This window comes from Schistocerca gregaria, chromosome 2 (genome assembly GCF_023897955.1).
Source record: "Schistocerca gregaria isolate iqSchGreg1 chromosome 2, iqSchGreg1.2, whole genome shotgun sequence".
NCBI lineage: Eukaryota > Metazoa > Arthropoda > Insecta > Orthoptera > Acrididae > Schistocerca > Schistocerca gregaria.
The window spans coordinates 203,556,982-203,574,568 of NC_064921.1; the positions used below are offsets into that span (position 1 = coordinate 203,556,982).

The following is a 17,587-nucleotide window of genomic DNA, read 5'->3' on the forward strand; positions in this document are numbered from 1 at the left end:
TCCACAGGTAGCAACGCTAGCCACTAGACCAACGCTAGCCACGGGCGATAGTAAGGAGAGGTCGGCTGCACAATGTAGTGGCAGCTGTCATCCCAGGGAAGCTGGACAGGTGCAGAAATTATTAGCGAACGAGTTACTTTTGTTTCTCCCAGTTTACAAAAATTCATTATAAATAATTCAGCAAGGAACAGAGTCCAGCTCTCAATGTCGACAAGGAAGATGGCCTCTGAATTAAGCACGAACGATGGCGTCGCAGCGAAGAGGCTCCAGGAGCAATTGGGTTGAGCGGTTGCCGCCAGCCGTCCTATATTGCGGCACCAGAGGGCGCTCGTAGACCAGAGCTGCTAGAGGTGTGGTTCAGCGGACGTGCTCCATTGGATCTGCCAGACCCCGCATGACCGCTGTCGGCGTCTGACGCAACTTGCACTTCTATTGCCAATATGAAGATGACTGTGGTGTGATAACGATATGTGATGCAGCATCTTTGTCTTTGACAACACCCTGTCTGTCCCTCAAAGTGTATGTCTGGCTGCACTGTCGCAGCCACTGTCCGCGCACGAGACAAATTATGAGACCTACACTACTGGCCATTAAAATTGCTACACTACGAAGATGACTGGCTACAAACGCGAAATTGACAGGAAGAAGATGCTGTGATATGCAAATGATTAGCTTATCAGAGCATTCACACAAGGTTGGCGCCGATGTCGACACCTACAACGTGCTGACATGAGGAAAGTTTCCAACCGATTTCTCATACAAAAACAGCAGTTGACCGGCGTTTCCTATTGAAACGTTGTTGTGATGCCTCTTGTAAGGAGGAGAAATGCATACCATCACGTTCCCGACTTTGATAAAGGTCAGATTGTAGCCTATCGTGATTGCGGTTTATCGTACCGCGACATTGCTGCTCGCGCTGGTCGAGATCCAACAACTGTTAGCAAAATATGGAATCGGTGGGATCAGGATGGTAATACGAAGCGCCGTGCTGGATCCAACGGCCTCGTATCACGAGCAGTCGAGATGACAGACATCTTACCAGCATGGCTGTAACGGATCGTGCAGCCACGTCTCGATCCCTGAGTCAACAGATGGGGACGTTTGCAAGACAACAACCATCTGCACGAACAGTTCGACGACGTTTTCAGCAGCATGGACTGTCAGTTCCGAGACCATGGCTGCGGTTACCCTTGACGCTGCATTACAGACAGCAGCGCTTTCGATGGTGTACTCAACGACGAACCTGGGTGCAGGAATGGCAAAACGTCATTTTTTCGAATGAATCCAGATTCTGTTTACAGCATCATGATGGTCGCGTCCGGTTTTGGCGACATCGTGGTGACGCACATTGGAAGCGTGTATTCGTCATCGCCATACTGGCGTATCACCCGGCGTGATGGTATGGGGTGCCATTGGTTACACGTCTCAGTCACCTCTTGTTCGCATTGACGGCACTTTGAACAGTGGACGTTACATTTCAGATGTGTTACGACCCGTGACTCTACCCTTCATTCGATCCCTGCGAAACCCTACATTTGAGCAGGATAATGCACGACCGCATGTTGCAGGTCCTGTACGGCCCTTTCTGGATACAGAAAATGTTCGACTGCTGCCCTGGCCAGCACATTCTCCAGATCGCTCACCAACTGAAAACGTCTGGTCAATGGTAGCCGAGTAACAGGCTCGTCACAATACGCGTCACTACTCTTGATGAACTGTGGTATCGTGTTGAAGCTGCATGGGCAGTTGTACTTGTACACCCCATCCAAGCTCTGTTTGATTCAATGCCCAGACGTTTCAATTCCGTTTCTACGGCCAGAGGTTGTTGTTTTGGGTACTGATTTCTCGGGATATATGCACCCAAATTGCGTGAAAATGTAATCAAATGTCAGCTCTAGATTAATATATTTGTCCAATGAATACCCGTTTATCATCTGCATTTCTTCTTGGTGTAGCAATTTTCTAAAAGGTATCAGATAGATTATATAATGGTAAGACAGAGATTTAGGAATCAGGTTTTAAATTGTAGGACATTTCCAGGGGCAGATGTGGACTCTGACCACAATCTATTGGTTATGACCTGTAGGTTAAAACTGAAGAAACTGCAAAAAATGTGGGAATTTAACGACATGGGATCTGGAGAAGCTGAAATAACCAGAGATTGTACAGAGTTTCAAGGAGAGCATAAGGGAACAATTGACAGGAATGGGGGAAAGAAACACAGTAGAAGAAGAATGGGTAGCTCTGAGGGATGAAGTAGCGAGGGCAGCGGAGGATAAAGTAGGTAAAAAGACGAGGGTTGCTAGAAATCCTTGGGTAACAGAAGAAATATTGAATTTAATTGATGAAAGGAGAAAATATAGAAATGCAGTAAATGAAGCAGGCAAAAAGGAATACAAACGTCTCAAAAATGAGATCGACAGGAAGTGCAAAATGGCTAAGCAGGGATGGCTAGAGGACAAATGTAAGGATGTAGAAGCTTATCTCTCTAGGGGTAAGATAGATACTGCCTACAGGAAAATTAAAGAGACCCTTGGAGAGAACAGAACCGCGTGTATGAATATCAAAAGCTCAGATGGCAACCCAGTTCTAAGCAAAGAAGGGAAGGCAGAAAGGTGGAAGGATTATATAGAAGGTTTATACAAGGGCGATGAACTTGAGGACAATATTATGGAAATGGAAGAGGATGTAGATGAGGACGAAATGGGAGATAAGATACTGCGAGAAGAGTTTGATAGAGCACTGAAAGACCTGAGTCGAAACAAGGCCCCCGGAGTAGACAACATTCCATTAGAACTACTGACGGCCTTGTAGAGCCAGTCATGACAAAACTCTACCAGCTGGTGAGCAAGATGTATGAGACAGGCGAAATACCCTCAGACTTCAAGAAGAATATAATAATTCCAATCCCAAAGAAAGTAGGTGTTGACAGATGTGAAAAATACCGAACTATCAGTTTAATAAGCCACAGCTGCAAAATACTAACGCGAATTCTTTACAGACGAAAACTGGTAGATGCGGATCTCGGGGAGGATCAGTTTGGATTCCGTAGAAATGTTGGAACACGTGAGGCAATACTGACCTTACGACTTATCTTAGAAGAAAGATTAAGAAAAGGCAAACCTACGTTTCTAGCATTTGTAGACTTACAGAAAGCTTTTGACAATGTTGACTGGAACACTCTCTTTCAAATTCTGAAGGTGGCAGGGGCAAAATACAGGGAGCGAAAGGCTATTTACAATTTGTACAGAAACCAGATGGCAGAGTCGAGGGGCATGAAAGGGAAGCAGTGGTTGGGAAAGGAGTGAGACAGGATTGTGACCTCTCCCCGATGTTATTGAATCTGTATATTGAGCAAGCAGTAAAGGAAACAAAAGAAAAATTCGGAGTAGGTATTAAAATCCATGGAGAGGAAATTAAAACTTTGAGGTTCGCCGATGACATTGTAATTCTGTCAGAGACGGCAAAGGACTTGGAAGAGCAGTTGAACGGAATGGACAGTGTCTTGAAAGGAGGATATAAGATCAACATCAACGAAAGCAAAACGCGGATAATGGAATGTAGTCAAATTAAATCGGGTGATGCTGAGGGAATTAGACCAGGAAACGAGACACTTAAAGTAGTAAAGGAGTTTTGCTATTTAGGAAGTAAAATAACTGATGATGGTCGAAGTAGAGAGGATATAAAATGTAGACTGGCAATGGCAAGGAAAGCGTTTCTGAAGAAGAGACATTTGTTAACATCGAATATAGATTTATGTATCAGGAAGTCGTTTCTGAAAGTATTTATTTGGAGTGTAGCCATTTATGGAAGTGAAACATGGACGATAACTAGTTTGGACAAGAAGAGAATAGAAGCTTTCGAAATGTGGTGCTACAGAAGAATGCTGAAGATAAGGTGGATAGATCACGTAACTAATGAGGAGGTATTGAATAGAATTGGGGAGAAGAGAAGTTTGCGGCACAACTTGACTAGAAGAAGGGATCGGTTGGTAGGACATGTTCTGAGGCATCAAGGGATCAAAAATGTAGTATTGGAGGGCAGCGTGGAGGGTAAAAATCGTAGAGGGAGACCAAGAGATGAATACACTAAGCAGATACAGAAGGATCTAGGTTGCAGAAGGTACTGGGAGATGAAGAGGCTTGCACAGGATAGAGTAGCATGGAGAGCTGCATCAAACCAGTCTCAGGACTGAAGACAACAACAACAACAACAACGTAGCAGTTTTAATGGCCAGTAGTGTTCTACTCCGCAGATTGACTTGGAAACGTATACTGGTGGACCTGGATTAATTCTAGGAAGTTCTATATTAATAAATATGTCTAAATAAGTGTTATCAGACTCGTTTTGGCCCGAAAGCCGTAGCTCCTATACCACTAACAAAAGCCCTTTATTAATTGAACTAACATTCAGAAAGATCCCGATATCCAGGTACTGTACTGGACAACGCACACCGTTAACAATTCATACACCGTCTTATTCTGGCAACTTTACTAACGATATACACAAAAATAAGGCAGGATAACACGAAAATACCACACTCAAATATCCACTGAAACAAATGGAATTTACTGACTTCTGATAAACCTCACCAAGTGCACTTCGGTCATCAAATACAACATCTAGCATCTCTGGGCCCGATCCAATATAAGGCTCTGCCTATTGATCTCGTGTATGCTCACAAAACCGCATCAGTCACCTGGATCTCTGGAAAATCATTGTTCAACGATAGTGCAAGTTTCTAGTTTCCACCTTCCGGTACAAACAATGGGCATTCTGAAGACCTCGATCCACCGAGCCCATAAAATCTCAGATACCGACAACCTACAAATGGAACTGGAACACTTACAAACTATGTTCCTGAACAATTTATACTCGTCTCAGCTGGTGGAGAGAGCACTACAGGCGTGCGAATGGCAGACAAAAGAAGAGGATGAAGCTTTCAAAAGGACAGCTTCTGCACCTTATATAGTGTTACGGAAACGTAACTTTAAAGTGTTCCTTTACCCTGTAAAAAAAATCTCGGCGCTTCTGGGATCTATTAGAAAACGGAGGCAAGGCAGCTGTTTGTAGGCTTCTGGCAAATCTTATATAAGGCAAACGACGTAGCCCCACACTGTTTAGGAACGCAGAAACAAACGACATACTCGCGTCCTCCAAGCCAGCACATCCACTATAGCAGAACACTCTACTACTACTGGTCATGAAATATAATGAAACCAAAAATTGTTCCTCCTCTCAGTCTTCTGCAACTCCTTCATCAATGAATCGATGTAAATACGACGGAGTCCCTTATCAATCATGTCACAGAAAAAGTCCATGCTCTGCTTAATCTGCGTCGTTCTGCGATTTTCCCACGCGAAGATGATCGATTGGATGGACTGGATTGGACTGTTTGGGGGAAGAGACCAAACAGCGTGTTCATCGGTCTTATCGGATTAGGGAAGGACGGGGAAGGAAGTCGGCCGTGCCCTTTCAAAGGAACCATCCTGGCATTTGCCTGGAGCGACTTAGGGAAATCACGGAAAACTTAAACCAGGATGGCCGGAAGCGGAATTCAACCGTCGTCCTCCTGAATGCGAGTCCAGTGTGCTAGCCACTGCGTCACCTCGCTCGGTGAAGATGATCGACCTGATATCTGTGAGGCGAGCATTCACCGCGGTGGGCGCGTGGCGCAACACACAGACATGCATCAGAAACTGCACGCCACTTTCTGCTGCTATTACATGTAAAAACTTGTGCTGTGCATTTGAAAAGTCTGATGAGTTCTTTGTAAGGTTTGGAGGTTTGTTTTTGCTTATTCTTGAATTGAAAACAACTGTGTGAGGTGAAATTTATCATCGCATTACAGCTTTTCACATAGTTTTCAACTCACCACCATAAAATCAGTGCAATGGATAACGCGTCTTGCCAACACAAAAAAGTGAAATAAGTTTATACACAAAAATGTTAAATATTAACTCCCTGAAAGAACATTAATCTTAAGCACAATATTATGAAAGTTTAATTGGATGTTTCTTTACATTAATCCTAAGCACATTAATATGAAAGTATATCTGGATGTTTCTTTACAAAATTGCTCCTACACGTACATTATGATGTTGGTCAGTAATACGAAGATCGTTCGATTCCCGTTCAAAGTTTGGTACTATTTAGGATGACAATCAAGTCTACGGTGGAGGGTTAGTGAAGTGACAAATTTGAGCGCAAGATTATCCAAGGCCGCTCGAGTTTACAGTGGACGCAAGCTGGTGAACCAACAAAGTTTGTGGCTCTGCACGCCGTATTTACCTTAAGCTGCTATGTGCTGCTGTCTGCCATGCCGCTATCTCCCACTGAAATTCCTACAAAACTAATCTCGCCTTTGCTGAGCTTTCCAGCAGAAACTTTCCCTATGTTTCTCGTTATGCGAGAAAATATGTGCTCAGCCCTAGTCTTATTATGTGGCGATATACACGCACATGGTTGGAGCAGTGTGCATATTATAGCTGCCTTCTCAGTTCTCGCAAGAACAATTAACTAATTTGGCTGGTTCGTCTCTCCACAGTTGGAGCTAAACGTTGCTACAGCTAATTTTAGCTGGAGTGCAGCCGCTGAGAACGCAGTTTCACACCAATTTCTTCTTGGAGCGTTAAGCGCTACGTTCTGCACCTGACGCCAGTTCAGAGAAGAGTTCTCTCCAAAATTTCTCTCTTGTCCTACTCATGGCAGAAATGCCTCCCTCCACTTGGGTTCCTTTTTCACGTTACAGCTTTTTTCGACAAATAGGAGGGTTCCTCTTATTTTGTAGAAACATCCTTCACCAATCGCAACGCCCCTTCTATCAAACTGCATCAAAACTTCAGTAGTTCTCTCCTTCCTAGTGAGTGTCTGCCAACCGGACATTTTGTGCCCATTCCAGATGCCTAAAGTACATGGACCTTCCCATGTGTGGCACTCGCTGGACGAAAATGCGTCACTCTTTTGTTTGTATCCCATTAGAATTGCGAAACGCAGTTTTCTGAAGCTTCTTCTCTGCTCTTGTACTGATGTCCTTGCTACAGGCGGCCCTCCAGCCTGAATCACCAGGCCCAGAGTCGCTGTCCTCCTTCCTGCCACCCCTTTAAGCCGTTGCCGGCGTAACTCCCACAGCGCGGCTGCACTGTGCCATTGTGGAGCTGGCTTTTCAAAACTAAAAGCGACTTGACTCGCATTCCCTGTTCTACCTCCCGCTCAAAGACATGCTTTGTATAGGTATGGTGTTTTAATTACTGTCGATTGACTGTCATCCCTTTTTGCATTACATATTGATAGGCAAATGTTCTCATAACTGTCGATTTACGTTAGGTGTCATCTTCACCTTCTCATTGCGATTTGTAAAGGTCTCATGTAAGGTGCGAATCTGACCATTTGTTCTGCCACCTTACATATTTAATACCGAGACGAAAAGTGCTATGAGAAACTGGATCTGTGCATTGCACACAATGCACCTTATTTCATTAAATTTGTGTAAACAAAAGTTTTTCACTATAAAAGAAGATAGCCTAATGATTGAGGCGACAGTTCGTGATAAACAGGAGATGCAGGTTTGAGTTCTGGCATGACGTAAATTTTCATTTGCGACGACATATTGATCCTGCCTCGGGCATGGATGTGTGTGATGTCCTTAGGTTAGTTAGGTTTAAGTAGTTCTAAGTTCTAGGGGTCTAATGACCACAGCAGTTGAGTCCCATAGTGCTCAGAGCCATTTGAACCATTTTGAACCGACGACATATTGACGATAAAATAGTGCTGTTCAAAACGTGACACATTAGGAAAATGTATCACTGACAACCAACATACCTCAGGGAAGGAGTAAACATCACAGTAATTTTGATGGGTGAATATATCGTGTTCAGAGATGTGGAGGTCATTACTCCCACGCAACATTATGCTTCCCCACACCATAGGACTTGGATCACCAAACCGATCATGTTCGACAATGTTTCTGGGTGCATTACCTATTCCCACCTCGCACCATGCAAACATGATCGTTTTGGTGGTCCAGGTCTTATGACGCTGGGAGGCATAATGTTGTGTGGGGGTAATGACCTCTAAATATCTTCGAACGTGGTACACTCACCTGTCAGCGTTAACGTGACGCTGTCCTCCTTCCGCATGCGCGTCTTTTCAGGGGTACATTTGATCCTGACTTAATTTTTACGGATGAATCCACGAGCGCATAGAACAGCGCTGGTGAAGGAACTCTTGGAATAAGAGGATATTCGGCGAATGGTCTAGTCTGCCCATTCCTCCGACTTAAATCCCATCCACCACTTGTGGGACGCGCTGATGGGACGTATTGCAGTACGTCCACGTGCACCGATTATCCTCCAGCAGTTGTCAACCGCGCTGGTGGAGGAATGAAACCCCCCACCACAAGAACTCCTTACCAACCTCGTGGCCAACATAAGAGCATATTGCCTAGCATGCATTGGCGGCAGTTACAACCAGACACCCTATTAACAACCACATTCCGTCTTTTATATTGTCCACAGGTCCATCGTAAATCACAGCCACTTCAGTATAATTATCATCTTTGAATAAAAATGTCATTCCCTTTCATCTCATTGCGTACCTCGTGCACTTACCTCTATACTATGCTGTAGCAGATCTTTCTAAACACATCAAAAAAAGTTTTGCATCACCTCGGTTCCGAGAGTTCCGTAACCTGTGGAGAAAATTGGAATAGAGATCAACATAAACATCATTTCCGCCCTTTTTATTGCTCATGAAAACCACATATTGCATGTTGTACCACCATACAGCGAGACCTTCAGAGGTGGTGGTCCAGATTGCTGTACGCACCGATGGCTCTAATACCCAGTAGCGCGTCCTCTTGCATTGATGCATGCCTGTGTTCGTCGTGGCATACTATCCACTAGTTCATCAAGGCACTGTTGGTCCAGATTGTCCCGCTCCTCAACGACGATTGGGCGTAGATTCCTCAGAGTGGTTGGTGGGTCACGTCGTCCATGAACATCCCTTTTCAACCTATACCAGACATGTTCGATAGGGTCCATGTCTAGAGAACATGCTGGCCACTCTAGTCGAGCGATGTCGTTATCCTGAAGGAAGTAATTCACAAGATGTCCACCATGTGGGCGCGAATTGTCCTCCATGAAGACGAATGCCTCACCAATATGCTACCGATATGGTTCCGTTATCGGTCGGAGGATGGCATTCACGTATCGCACAGCCGTTACAGCTCCTTCCATGACCACCAGCGGCCTACGTCGGCCCCACATAATGACACCCCAAAAACAGCAGGGAACCTCCACCTTGCTGCACTCGCTGGACAGTGCGTCTAAGGCGTTCAGCCTGATCGGATTGCCTCCAAACAGGTCGTCGCTGATTGCCTGGTTGATGGCATATGCGACACTCGTCGGTGAAGACAATGTGATGCCAACCCTGCGTGGTCCATTCGGCATGTTGCTGGGCCCATCTGTACCGCGCTGCATGGTGTCGTGGTTGCAAAGATGGACCTCGTCGTGGACGTAGGGAGTGAAGTTGAGCATCATGCAGCCTATTGCGCACAGTTTGAGTCGTAACACGACGTCCTGTGGCTGCACGAAAAGCATTGTTCAACATGGTGGCGTTACTGTCAGGGTTCCTCCGAGCCATATTCCGTAGGTAGAGGTCATCCACTGTAGTAGCCCTCGGGTTGCCTGAATGAGGCATGTCATCTCCTCTAAGTCCGAATAACATCACTTTGGTTCACTCCGAGACGCCTGGACACTTCCTTTGTCGAGAGACCTTCCTGGCACAAAGTAACAATGCGACGTGATCGAATCGTGGTATTGACCGTCTAGGCATGGTTGAACTACAGACAAGACGAGCCGTGTACCTCCTTCCTGGTAGAATGACTGGAACTCATCGGCTGTCTGACCCCCTCCGTCTAATAGGCGCTGCTCATGAATGGTTGTTTACATCTTTGGGCGGGTTTAGTGACATCTCTGAACAGTCAAAAGGACTCTGTCTGTGATACAATATCCACAATCAACATCTGTCTTCACGAGTTCTGGGAACTGGGGTGATGCATAACTTTTTTTGATGTGTGTAAATATGACCTACGTTCCATTGAGCTATGTTACTTAGCAGTGACACATCATGCTGAAGTTACTTTCTTCCTTAAGTTTTGTGCAGCAGTGTACTTACATATCCCAGATTTTTTCTGCACACGTTGAGTTTACTTGCACACTGCAACGTGATTCGCTTCGTCGACACTGGACTCAGCGGCGCGTGTCGTGCGACACTACCTGTCTAGAAGTGACCTCGTGTTCGATCGCAAAAACCATTCAACCTTTCTCCGGGGGTTGGTTTGAGAGTATCTCCTACAACGTCTCGGCCCATGTTGCCAACCCAGGCATCCTCGCTCAGGAACGACTGAAGTATTTCTCTGTCACGAAACTTGTAAACGGATTTTGCACGAGGCGACTGACATTGTCTCCCTTGTTAGGCTTATCGGCCTCGCTCTCACTTCTTGTGCCAAAAAGCGGCTATTGTACAAAACCGCCTCCACATACAAACAAGAGTCATTTGTCGCCCAACGTGCTCCATAAAATATATATCCCTCTTTCTCTATGTCTCACGTCACTTTTGAAAATGTTGAAATCGCACACCCAGTTGTGTGCCTTAGAAACGAGACCCCACTACCCTACTCATTGCCCTGACTGCCTAAAACATCGAATTTATCTCTTACTATACGAAGAATTCGACTTTGTGCTCATCTCAGTGGAGTAGACCAGGCGTGTTGACAGCTTAAGAATGGAAGGGACAGATTAAGAACGGAAGGGGGTAACCAACCTTACCTAAATAACAGTCGACTACAAACTCAATGAACTATGTATATTTTGATAAAAGCCGACAAATGCATTAATAATGAAGCTTAGATCATTGAAGAATGTAAACAGGCACTGAAATACGTTAAACATTGCCCAGCTACGAGACTGTTACTACTCTACCGGCAGACAACGAACTGTCAATGAAGAAAAACAATAGATATCACAGCAGAGGACACGTATGAAATGAATAAATAAAACACGTTAATGAGAGGTAATATTGTTTAATGAAGGCACATGACAGTAGGACACGGCACCTTACCTCAACAGCTGCATGGACACAACGTTGGTCCCGCTTCATTGCTTCATGGGAGTCGCGTCAGATAATATAGTAAAAGCTGCACGATATTTCAGTGAGACATTTGCTCTTCATCTTCAGGTGCTTACTGACACGTTGCTGCAGTGCCTCGTCAATGTAGGCGCTAGCTTGTTGGAAAAGTGTGGGCGCCAAGGTGTGGGGCTATAACGTGATCCTAGACAAATCATAGAGCACGGCGACATGCAGAGCCCCAGTCGAAGAAACGGGCTACGGTCTCCGCGTGCGTGAAGGGGTGAAATCTTACATGAAAGTCGCTTGCTCGGTGTCGGCGGGTAAATACGATATTGTAGGGCCTGTGTTATTCCGAATTACGATGCAATGTTCATTCTGATATCCAGGTATGTTTTTTCGGAACAGGATTGCAGTTTGTACGCATATGGTTGACGCCGTACGGAAGTTTCGGTCTGGCCGTGAATGGTGGTCGCGTAGCCAAATGGTAAGGCGACCACTCGCGATAAGCGGGAAATCTGGGTTGGAGTTTCGGCCCGGTACTTATTTTGATTGCCGTTATTCCATTATAGAGCTGATGGTAGTCCATATTCGTAACTACGAATACATTTCATGTATTTCATGACAGTTGTAGACGCCGCTGTGCCTGTTCCTTCGCTGGCCGTTGTGGCCGAGCGGTTCTCCGGAACCGCGCTGCTGCTATAGACGCAGGTTCGAATCCTGCCTCGGGCATGGATGAGTGTAATGTCCTTAGGTTACTTAGGTTTAAGTAATTCTAAGTCTAGGGGACTGATGACGTCAGATGTTAAGTCCCATAGTTCTCAGAGCCATTTGAACCGTCTGAAACTGTTCCTCCGGACAGGCATGCATCCATGCAACCGCTGGTGAATGGGGCATCGCATGCTGATTTTTTCAAGACTACAGTGTTTGAAAAAAAAACTGAAGAACCCAGAAAGGAAGGAGAAAACTAAACTTCAAATGTTGGGAGGGTATATGATGGTACATCAGTGATGCTATTTCAGTGATTACGAATTTGTAGATCTCCTGGCCTGGATGCACGCACTGACTCCATTTGGATGTCAAAAAGCCGTTGTATCCTCTGCTTAGGCACGGCGGCCCATATCTGTTTTAATTGGTCCTTCATATCATCGTTTCTGACACCGGGAGGACGAAGAAATCCGAGTTTGTCCCACACATATTCTGTAGGGAACAGATCTGCGGAACTCGCCGGCTACGGCAGTACCTTAACATCACACAGACAATTCGTTCAGATATATGCAATGCGTGAACGAGCATTGTCCTGTTGGAAGACAGCACGATACTGTCTCCTGATCGGTAATACATGAGGATGCAGGATGTCCGTGAAATGCCGTTTAGCCACCAGAGTTCGCTCAGTCACAATCAGCCGTGGTCTGTAGTCATATCCGATGGCTTCCCACACCATGACCGCTAGGACTAACTTCGCTGTGCCCCGCGAAGGCACCGCGAAGGCGCAGGTCACCGCCCTGCTCGCCGCCAAATCGCGGTTCATCGCTCAACACAATAGGACGCAGTTCATCAGCAGTCCATGCTTCCCGCTCGCGGCACCACTCCAGATGCAGCCGTTTGTGTTGTGGTGATAAATGCAGTCTACGTATGAGACGTTAATTCCAAAATGTGCCTGCTGCTAGTCACTGACCATTAGCGAAGGCTAAAACAGGATGTTGCAGAAAGTCCGTTACTTGTTCTCCTATATCGCTTCAGGCAACTGCCGGGATGGTTCCTTTGAAAGCGCACGGCCGACTTCCTTCCCCATCCTTTCCTAATCCGATGGGACAGAGGAACACGCTGTTTCGCCCCCTCCCCCAAATCAACCAAACAACCAAACAACTTGTTCTCTGTAGACGGGTGCATGTGTGTTGGGGTTACGATGTGCTCAGTGCACAATACGATGATCTTTCCTTGTGGCGGTCAGCCAAGCTAAACCGAAACCTTGACGACGACTGTGTCTGGCAGCAAGTTTCCATGCAGTCCGATTTCGCACCATCTTCACATCTGAATGCCTGACAAATTTAGATAATGCACGTTTAGACTAATCGGCCAAATGGAGACCCAGAATGAGGGCCCTTTCACTGTCAGGTGCTGATAACTGGGTCTCGCTCCAGTTCACGGTAGCTCCGTGTCCTAAACAGTTATCACTCATCATCTGATTATGCTCTCGGCCCTTACGAACTCCACCAGTGACAATAGCACTAAGCAGAAACAATGCTAAAGCAGTCTGGTGAGCGCTCTACCTATCACAGAGAACTGCAACTCTAATCATTTATACAGAGGGGTCCATTGATCGTGACCGGTCCAAATATCTCGCGAAATAAGCATCAAACGAAAAAACTACAAAGAACGAAACTCGTCTAGCTTGAAGGGGGAAACCAAATGACGCTTTGGTTGGGCCGCTAGATGGCGCTACCATAGGTCAAGCGGATATCAACTCCGTTTTTTAAAAATAGGAACCCTCCCCATTTTATTATACATTCGTGTAGTACGTAAAGAAACATGAATGTTTTAGTTTGATCACTTTTTTCGCTTTGTGATAGATGGCGCTGTAATAGCCACAAACATATGGCTCACAGTTTTAGACGAACAGTTGGTAAAAGATTTTTTAAATTAAAATACAGAACGTAGGTACGTTTGAACGTTTTATTTCGGTCGTTCCAATGTGATACATGTACCTTTGTGAACTTATCATTTCTGAGAACGCGTGCTGTTACAGCGTCATTACCTGTAAATACCACATTAATGCAATAAATGCTCAAAATGATGTCCGTCAACCTCAATGCATTTGGCAATACGTGTAACGACATTCCCCTCAACAGCAAGTAGTTTACCTTCCGTAATGTTCGCACATGCATTGACAATGCGCTGACGCTTGTTGTCTACATCTACATCTACATCCATACTCGGCAAGCCACCTGACGGTGTGTGGCGGAGGGTACCCTGAGTACCTCTATCGGTTCTCCCTTCTATTCCAGTCTCGTATTGTTCGTGGAAAGAAGAAATGTAGGTATGCTTCTGTGTGGGCTCTAATCTCTCTGATTTTATCCTCATGCTCTCTTCGCGAGATATACGTAGGAGGGAGCAATATACTGCTTGTCAGGTGTTGTTGGTGGATCACGATAGCAAATATCCTTCAACTTTTCCCACAGAAAGAAATCCGGGGACGTCAGATTCGGTGAACGTGCGGGCCATGGTATGATGCTTCGACGACCAATCCACCTGTCATGAAATACGCTATTCCATACCGCTTCAACTGTCCCGGACATCCATCATGTTGGAAGTACATCGCCATTCAGTCGTGCAGTGAAACATCTTGTAGTAACATCGGTACGCCATTAGGTAGGAAATCAGCATACATTGCACCATTTAGATTGCCGTCGGTAAAATGGGGGCCAATTATCCTTCCTCTCGTAATGCCGCACCATACATTAATCCGCCAAGGTCGCTGATGTTCCACTTGTCGCACCCATCGTGGATTTTCCGTTGCCCAATAGTGCATATTATGCCGGTTTACGTTGCCGCTGTTGGTGAGTGACGCTCCGTCGCTACATAGAACGCGAACAAAAAATCTGTCATCGCCCAGTAAATTCTCTTGTGCCCAGTGGTAGAACTGTACACGACTTTCAAAGTCGTCACCATGCAATTCCTGGTGCATAGAAATATGGTACGGCTGCAGTCGATGTTGATGTAGCATTCTCAACACCGACGTTTTTGAGATTCCCGATTCTCGCGCAATTTGTCTCTTACCGATGAGCGGATTAGCCGCGACAGCAGGTAAAACAATTATCTGGGCATCACCATTTGTTGCAGGTCGTGGTTGACGTTTCACATGTGTCTGAACGCTTCCTGTTTCCTTAGATAACGTAACTATCCGGCGAACGGTCCGGACACTTGGATGATGTCGTCCAGGATACCGAGCAGCATACAAAGCACACGCACGTTGGGCATTTTGATCACAACAGTCATACATCAACACGATATCGACCTTTTCCGCAATTGGTAAACGGTCCGTTTTAACATGGGTAATGTATCAAGAAGCAAATACCGTCCGCACTGGCGGAATGTTACGTGATACTTATACGCTGGTCACTATTACAGTGTCATCTATTACGAAGCTAAAAAGTGGTCCAAATAAAACACTCATATTTCTTTACGTACTACGCGAATATGTAATAAAAATGGGGGTTCCTATTTTAAAAAAGCAATTGATATCCGTTTGACCTATGACATCGCCATCTAGCGGGCCAACCATAGCGCCATCTGGTTTCCCCCTTCAAGCTAGACGAGTTTCGTTCTTTGTAGTTTTTTCATTTGAAGCTTATTTCGTGAGATATTTGGCCCGGTCACTACCAATGGACCACCCTGTATACCCGTCGAGTTGTTCACATATATGAAGTTACATTGACATACACCATGTCAGTTGGTGATACACTTTTTTGTCAGTCAGTCTATATCTACAAATATATATAACATTGCCTCATTAATGAATGGATATTCTCGTATGAGTACGATGTGTCTCTGTGCCCGGCAGCTGGAGTGGGTGTGCGACAAGTCTGCGCTGGGCTCGGTGGCGCAGTCGGTGTTCTTCGCGGGCGCCATCCTGGGCGGCGTGGTGTTCGGCTGGGTGGCCGACCACTGGGGGCGCATCCCGGCCCTGGTGGGCACCAACGCTGTGGGCGCCGCCGCCGGCATCGCCACCGCCTTCGCCTCCAGCTTCTGGGCCTTCTGCCTCTGCCGCTTCCTCGTCGGGCTCGCCTTCGACAACTGCTTCACCATGATGTACATCCTGGGTACGTACAGGCCGAAATTTCTCACACTGTGAGTTTGTAGGTCAAAATGAACTTAATTGTCTACGTCGTCGCATTTCATTTTGTTACCTTTTATCCAGTGTTTTCCAATGAGCACCTCCCAGCACTGCACTCCAATTTTGGTAAGTCCGTAAAATACCCGCGGGATTAGCCGAGCGGTCTAGGCGCTGCAGTCATGGACTGTGCGGCTGGTCCCAGCGGAGGTTCGAGTCCTCCCTAGGGCGTGGGTGTGTGTATCTGTCCATAGGCTCAAATGGTTCAAATGGCTCTGAGCACTATGCCACTTAACTTCTGAGGTCATCAGTCACCTAGAACTTAGAACTAATTAAACCTAACTAACCTAAGGACATCACACACATCCATGCCCGAGACAGGATTCCAACCTGCGACCGTAACGATCGCTCGGTTCCACACTGTAGCGCTTAGAACAGCACGACCACTCCGGGTTTGTCCTTAGGATAATTTAGGTTAAGTAGTGTATAAGCTTAGGGACTGATGATCTTAGCAGTTAAGTCCCATAAGATTTCACACACATTTGAACATTTTTTTAAAAATACCAATGCACAGCTAGCTTCAACTCCTCACTGGATGAAAACGTTTTCCGCCTGCAAATTTCTTTATACGTGTGAAAATGTAGAAGTGAAAGGGTGTCATTCATTGTGTAGAGAATACATTGGGTGTTCAAAAAGTCTCTTCGCAATGCCGTCTGTTAGCCCGCGTGTCGTATGACGCAGTGAATATATCTAAATGAAACTCAGTCAAATACAAGTGATCAATTTATTCAATATCCATTTTTACTTACAAATTTTCACATTAAATGTTGAAAGTGTCCTCCATGTTGTTGAATACACAATTCAATTCGTCCAGTCATGTTACCAAACACAAGCTGTAACATTTCTTCCGTAACGGAAGCAGTGAAAGCGGTTATTTCAGTTTTCAGTTCATCGATGGATTTTGGGCGGTTTTTATAGACAGTTGTTTTGGCTGCACCCCAGAAGAAAATGTCAGGTGGTGTTACGTCAGGCGATCGTGGAACCCAAATTCCCTGTGAAATTATGCGATCGTTAAAAACATCGGCAAGCAGTGACACTGAAACGGGAGCTGTATGCGCGGTTGCACCATCTTGTGGAAAACAACCGTTCAGTATTTCACTTTACACAAGTTCTCCTATGAATGGGTACAGAATATACCTGAAGTATCGTTGTGCGTTTATTGTTTCGTTGAAAAATATGGTTCATTCAATCCGACGTCTAGAAATTGCAACCCAAACTCCTATTTTCACAGAATGAAGTGGTTCCTCATGAATGCACAATGGATTTGCAGTACTCCACATACGAGAAATTTTCGAGTTCATGTACCCCGATAAATGAAAGCACGCCTCATCAGTGAAAAACGTTTCATTAAGAACATCCCTTCTATTTTGTTGAACGAAATTTTTGAACCATTGACAATAATGCAGTCTCTTGCCATGATCAGTATTTTTCAGTTCTTGCACGACTGTCACTTTGTATGGGAAAAGTTCTAATTTTTTCTTATAGCTGTGTGGGCCGTTCCGACACTAACATCGATTTCCTGGGCGAGTTTTCTTACTGACTTGTTCGGACTCATGGACATTTAAT

General features: G+C 45.5%; 1 protein-coding gene across 1 annotated transcript in view; it reads left to right on the forward strand.

Annotated features, from left to right (window-relative positions):
• LOC126336688 (organic cation transporter protein-like) overlaps positions 1-17,587 on the forward strand; it is a 164,700-nt gene that overhangs the window by 93,404 nt on the left and 53,709 nt on the right. Inside the window, exon 3 of the mRNA XM_050000636.1 lies at positions 15,692-15,950. Within this exon, the coding sequence (XP_049856593.1) occupies positions 15,692-15,950 (259 nt within the window). The remainder of the gene's footprint in view (positions 1-15,691; positions 15,951-17,587) is intronic.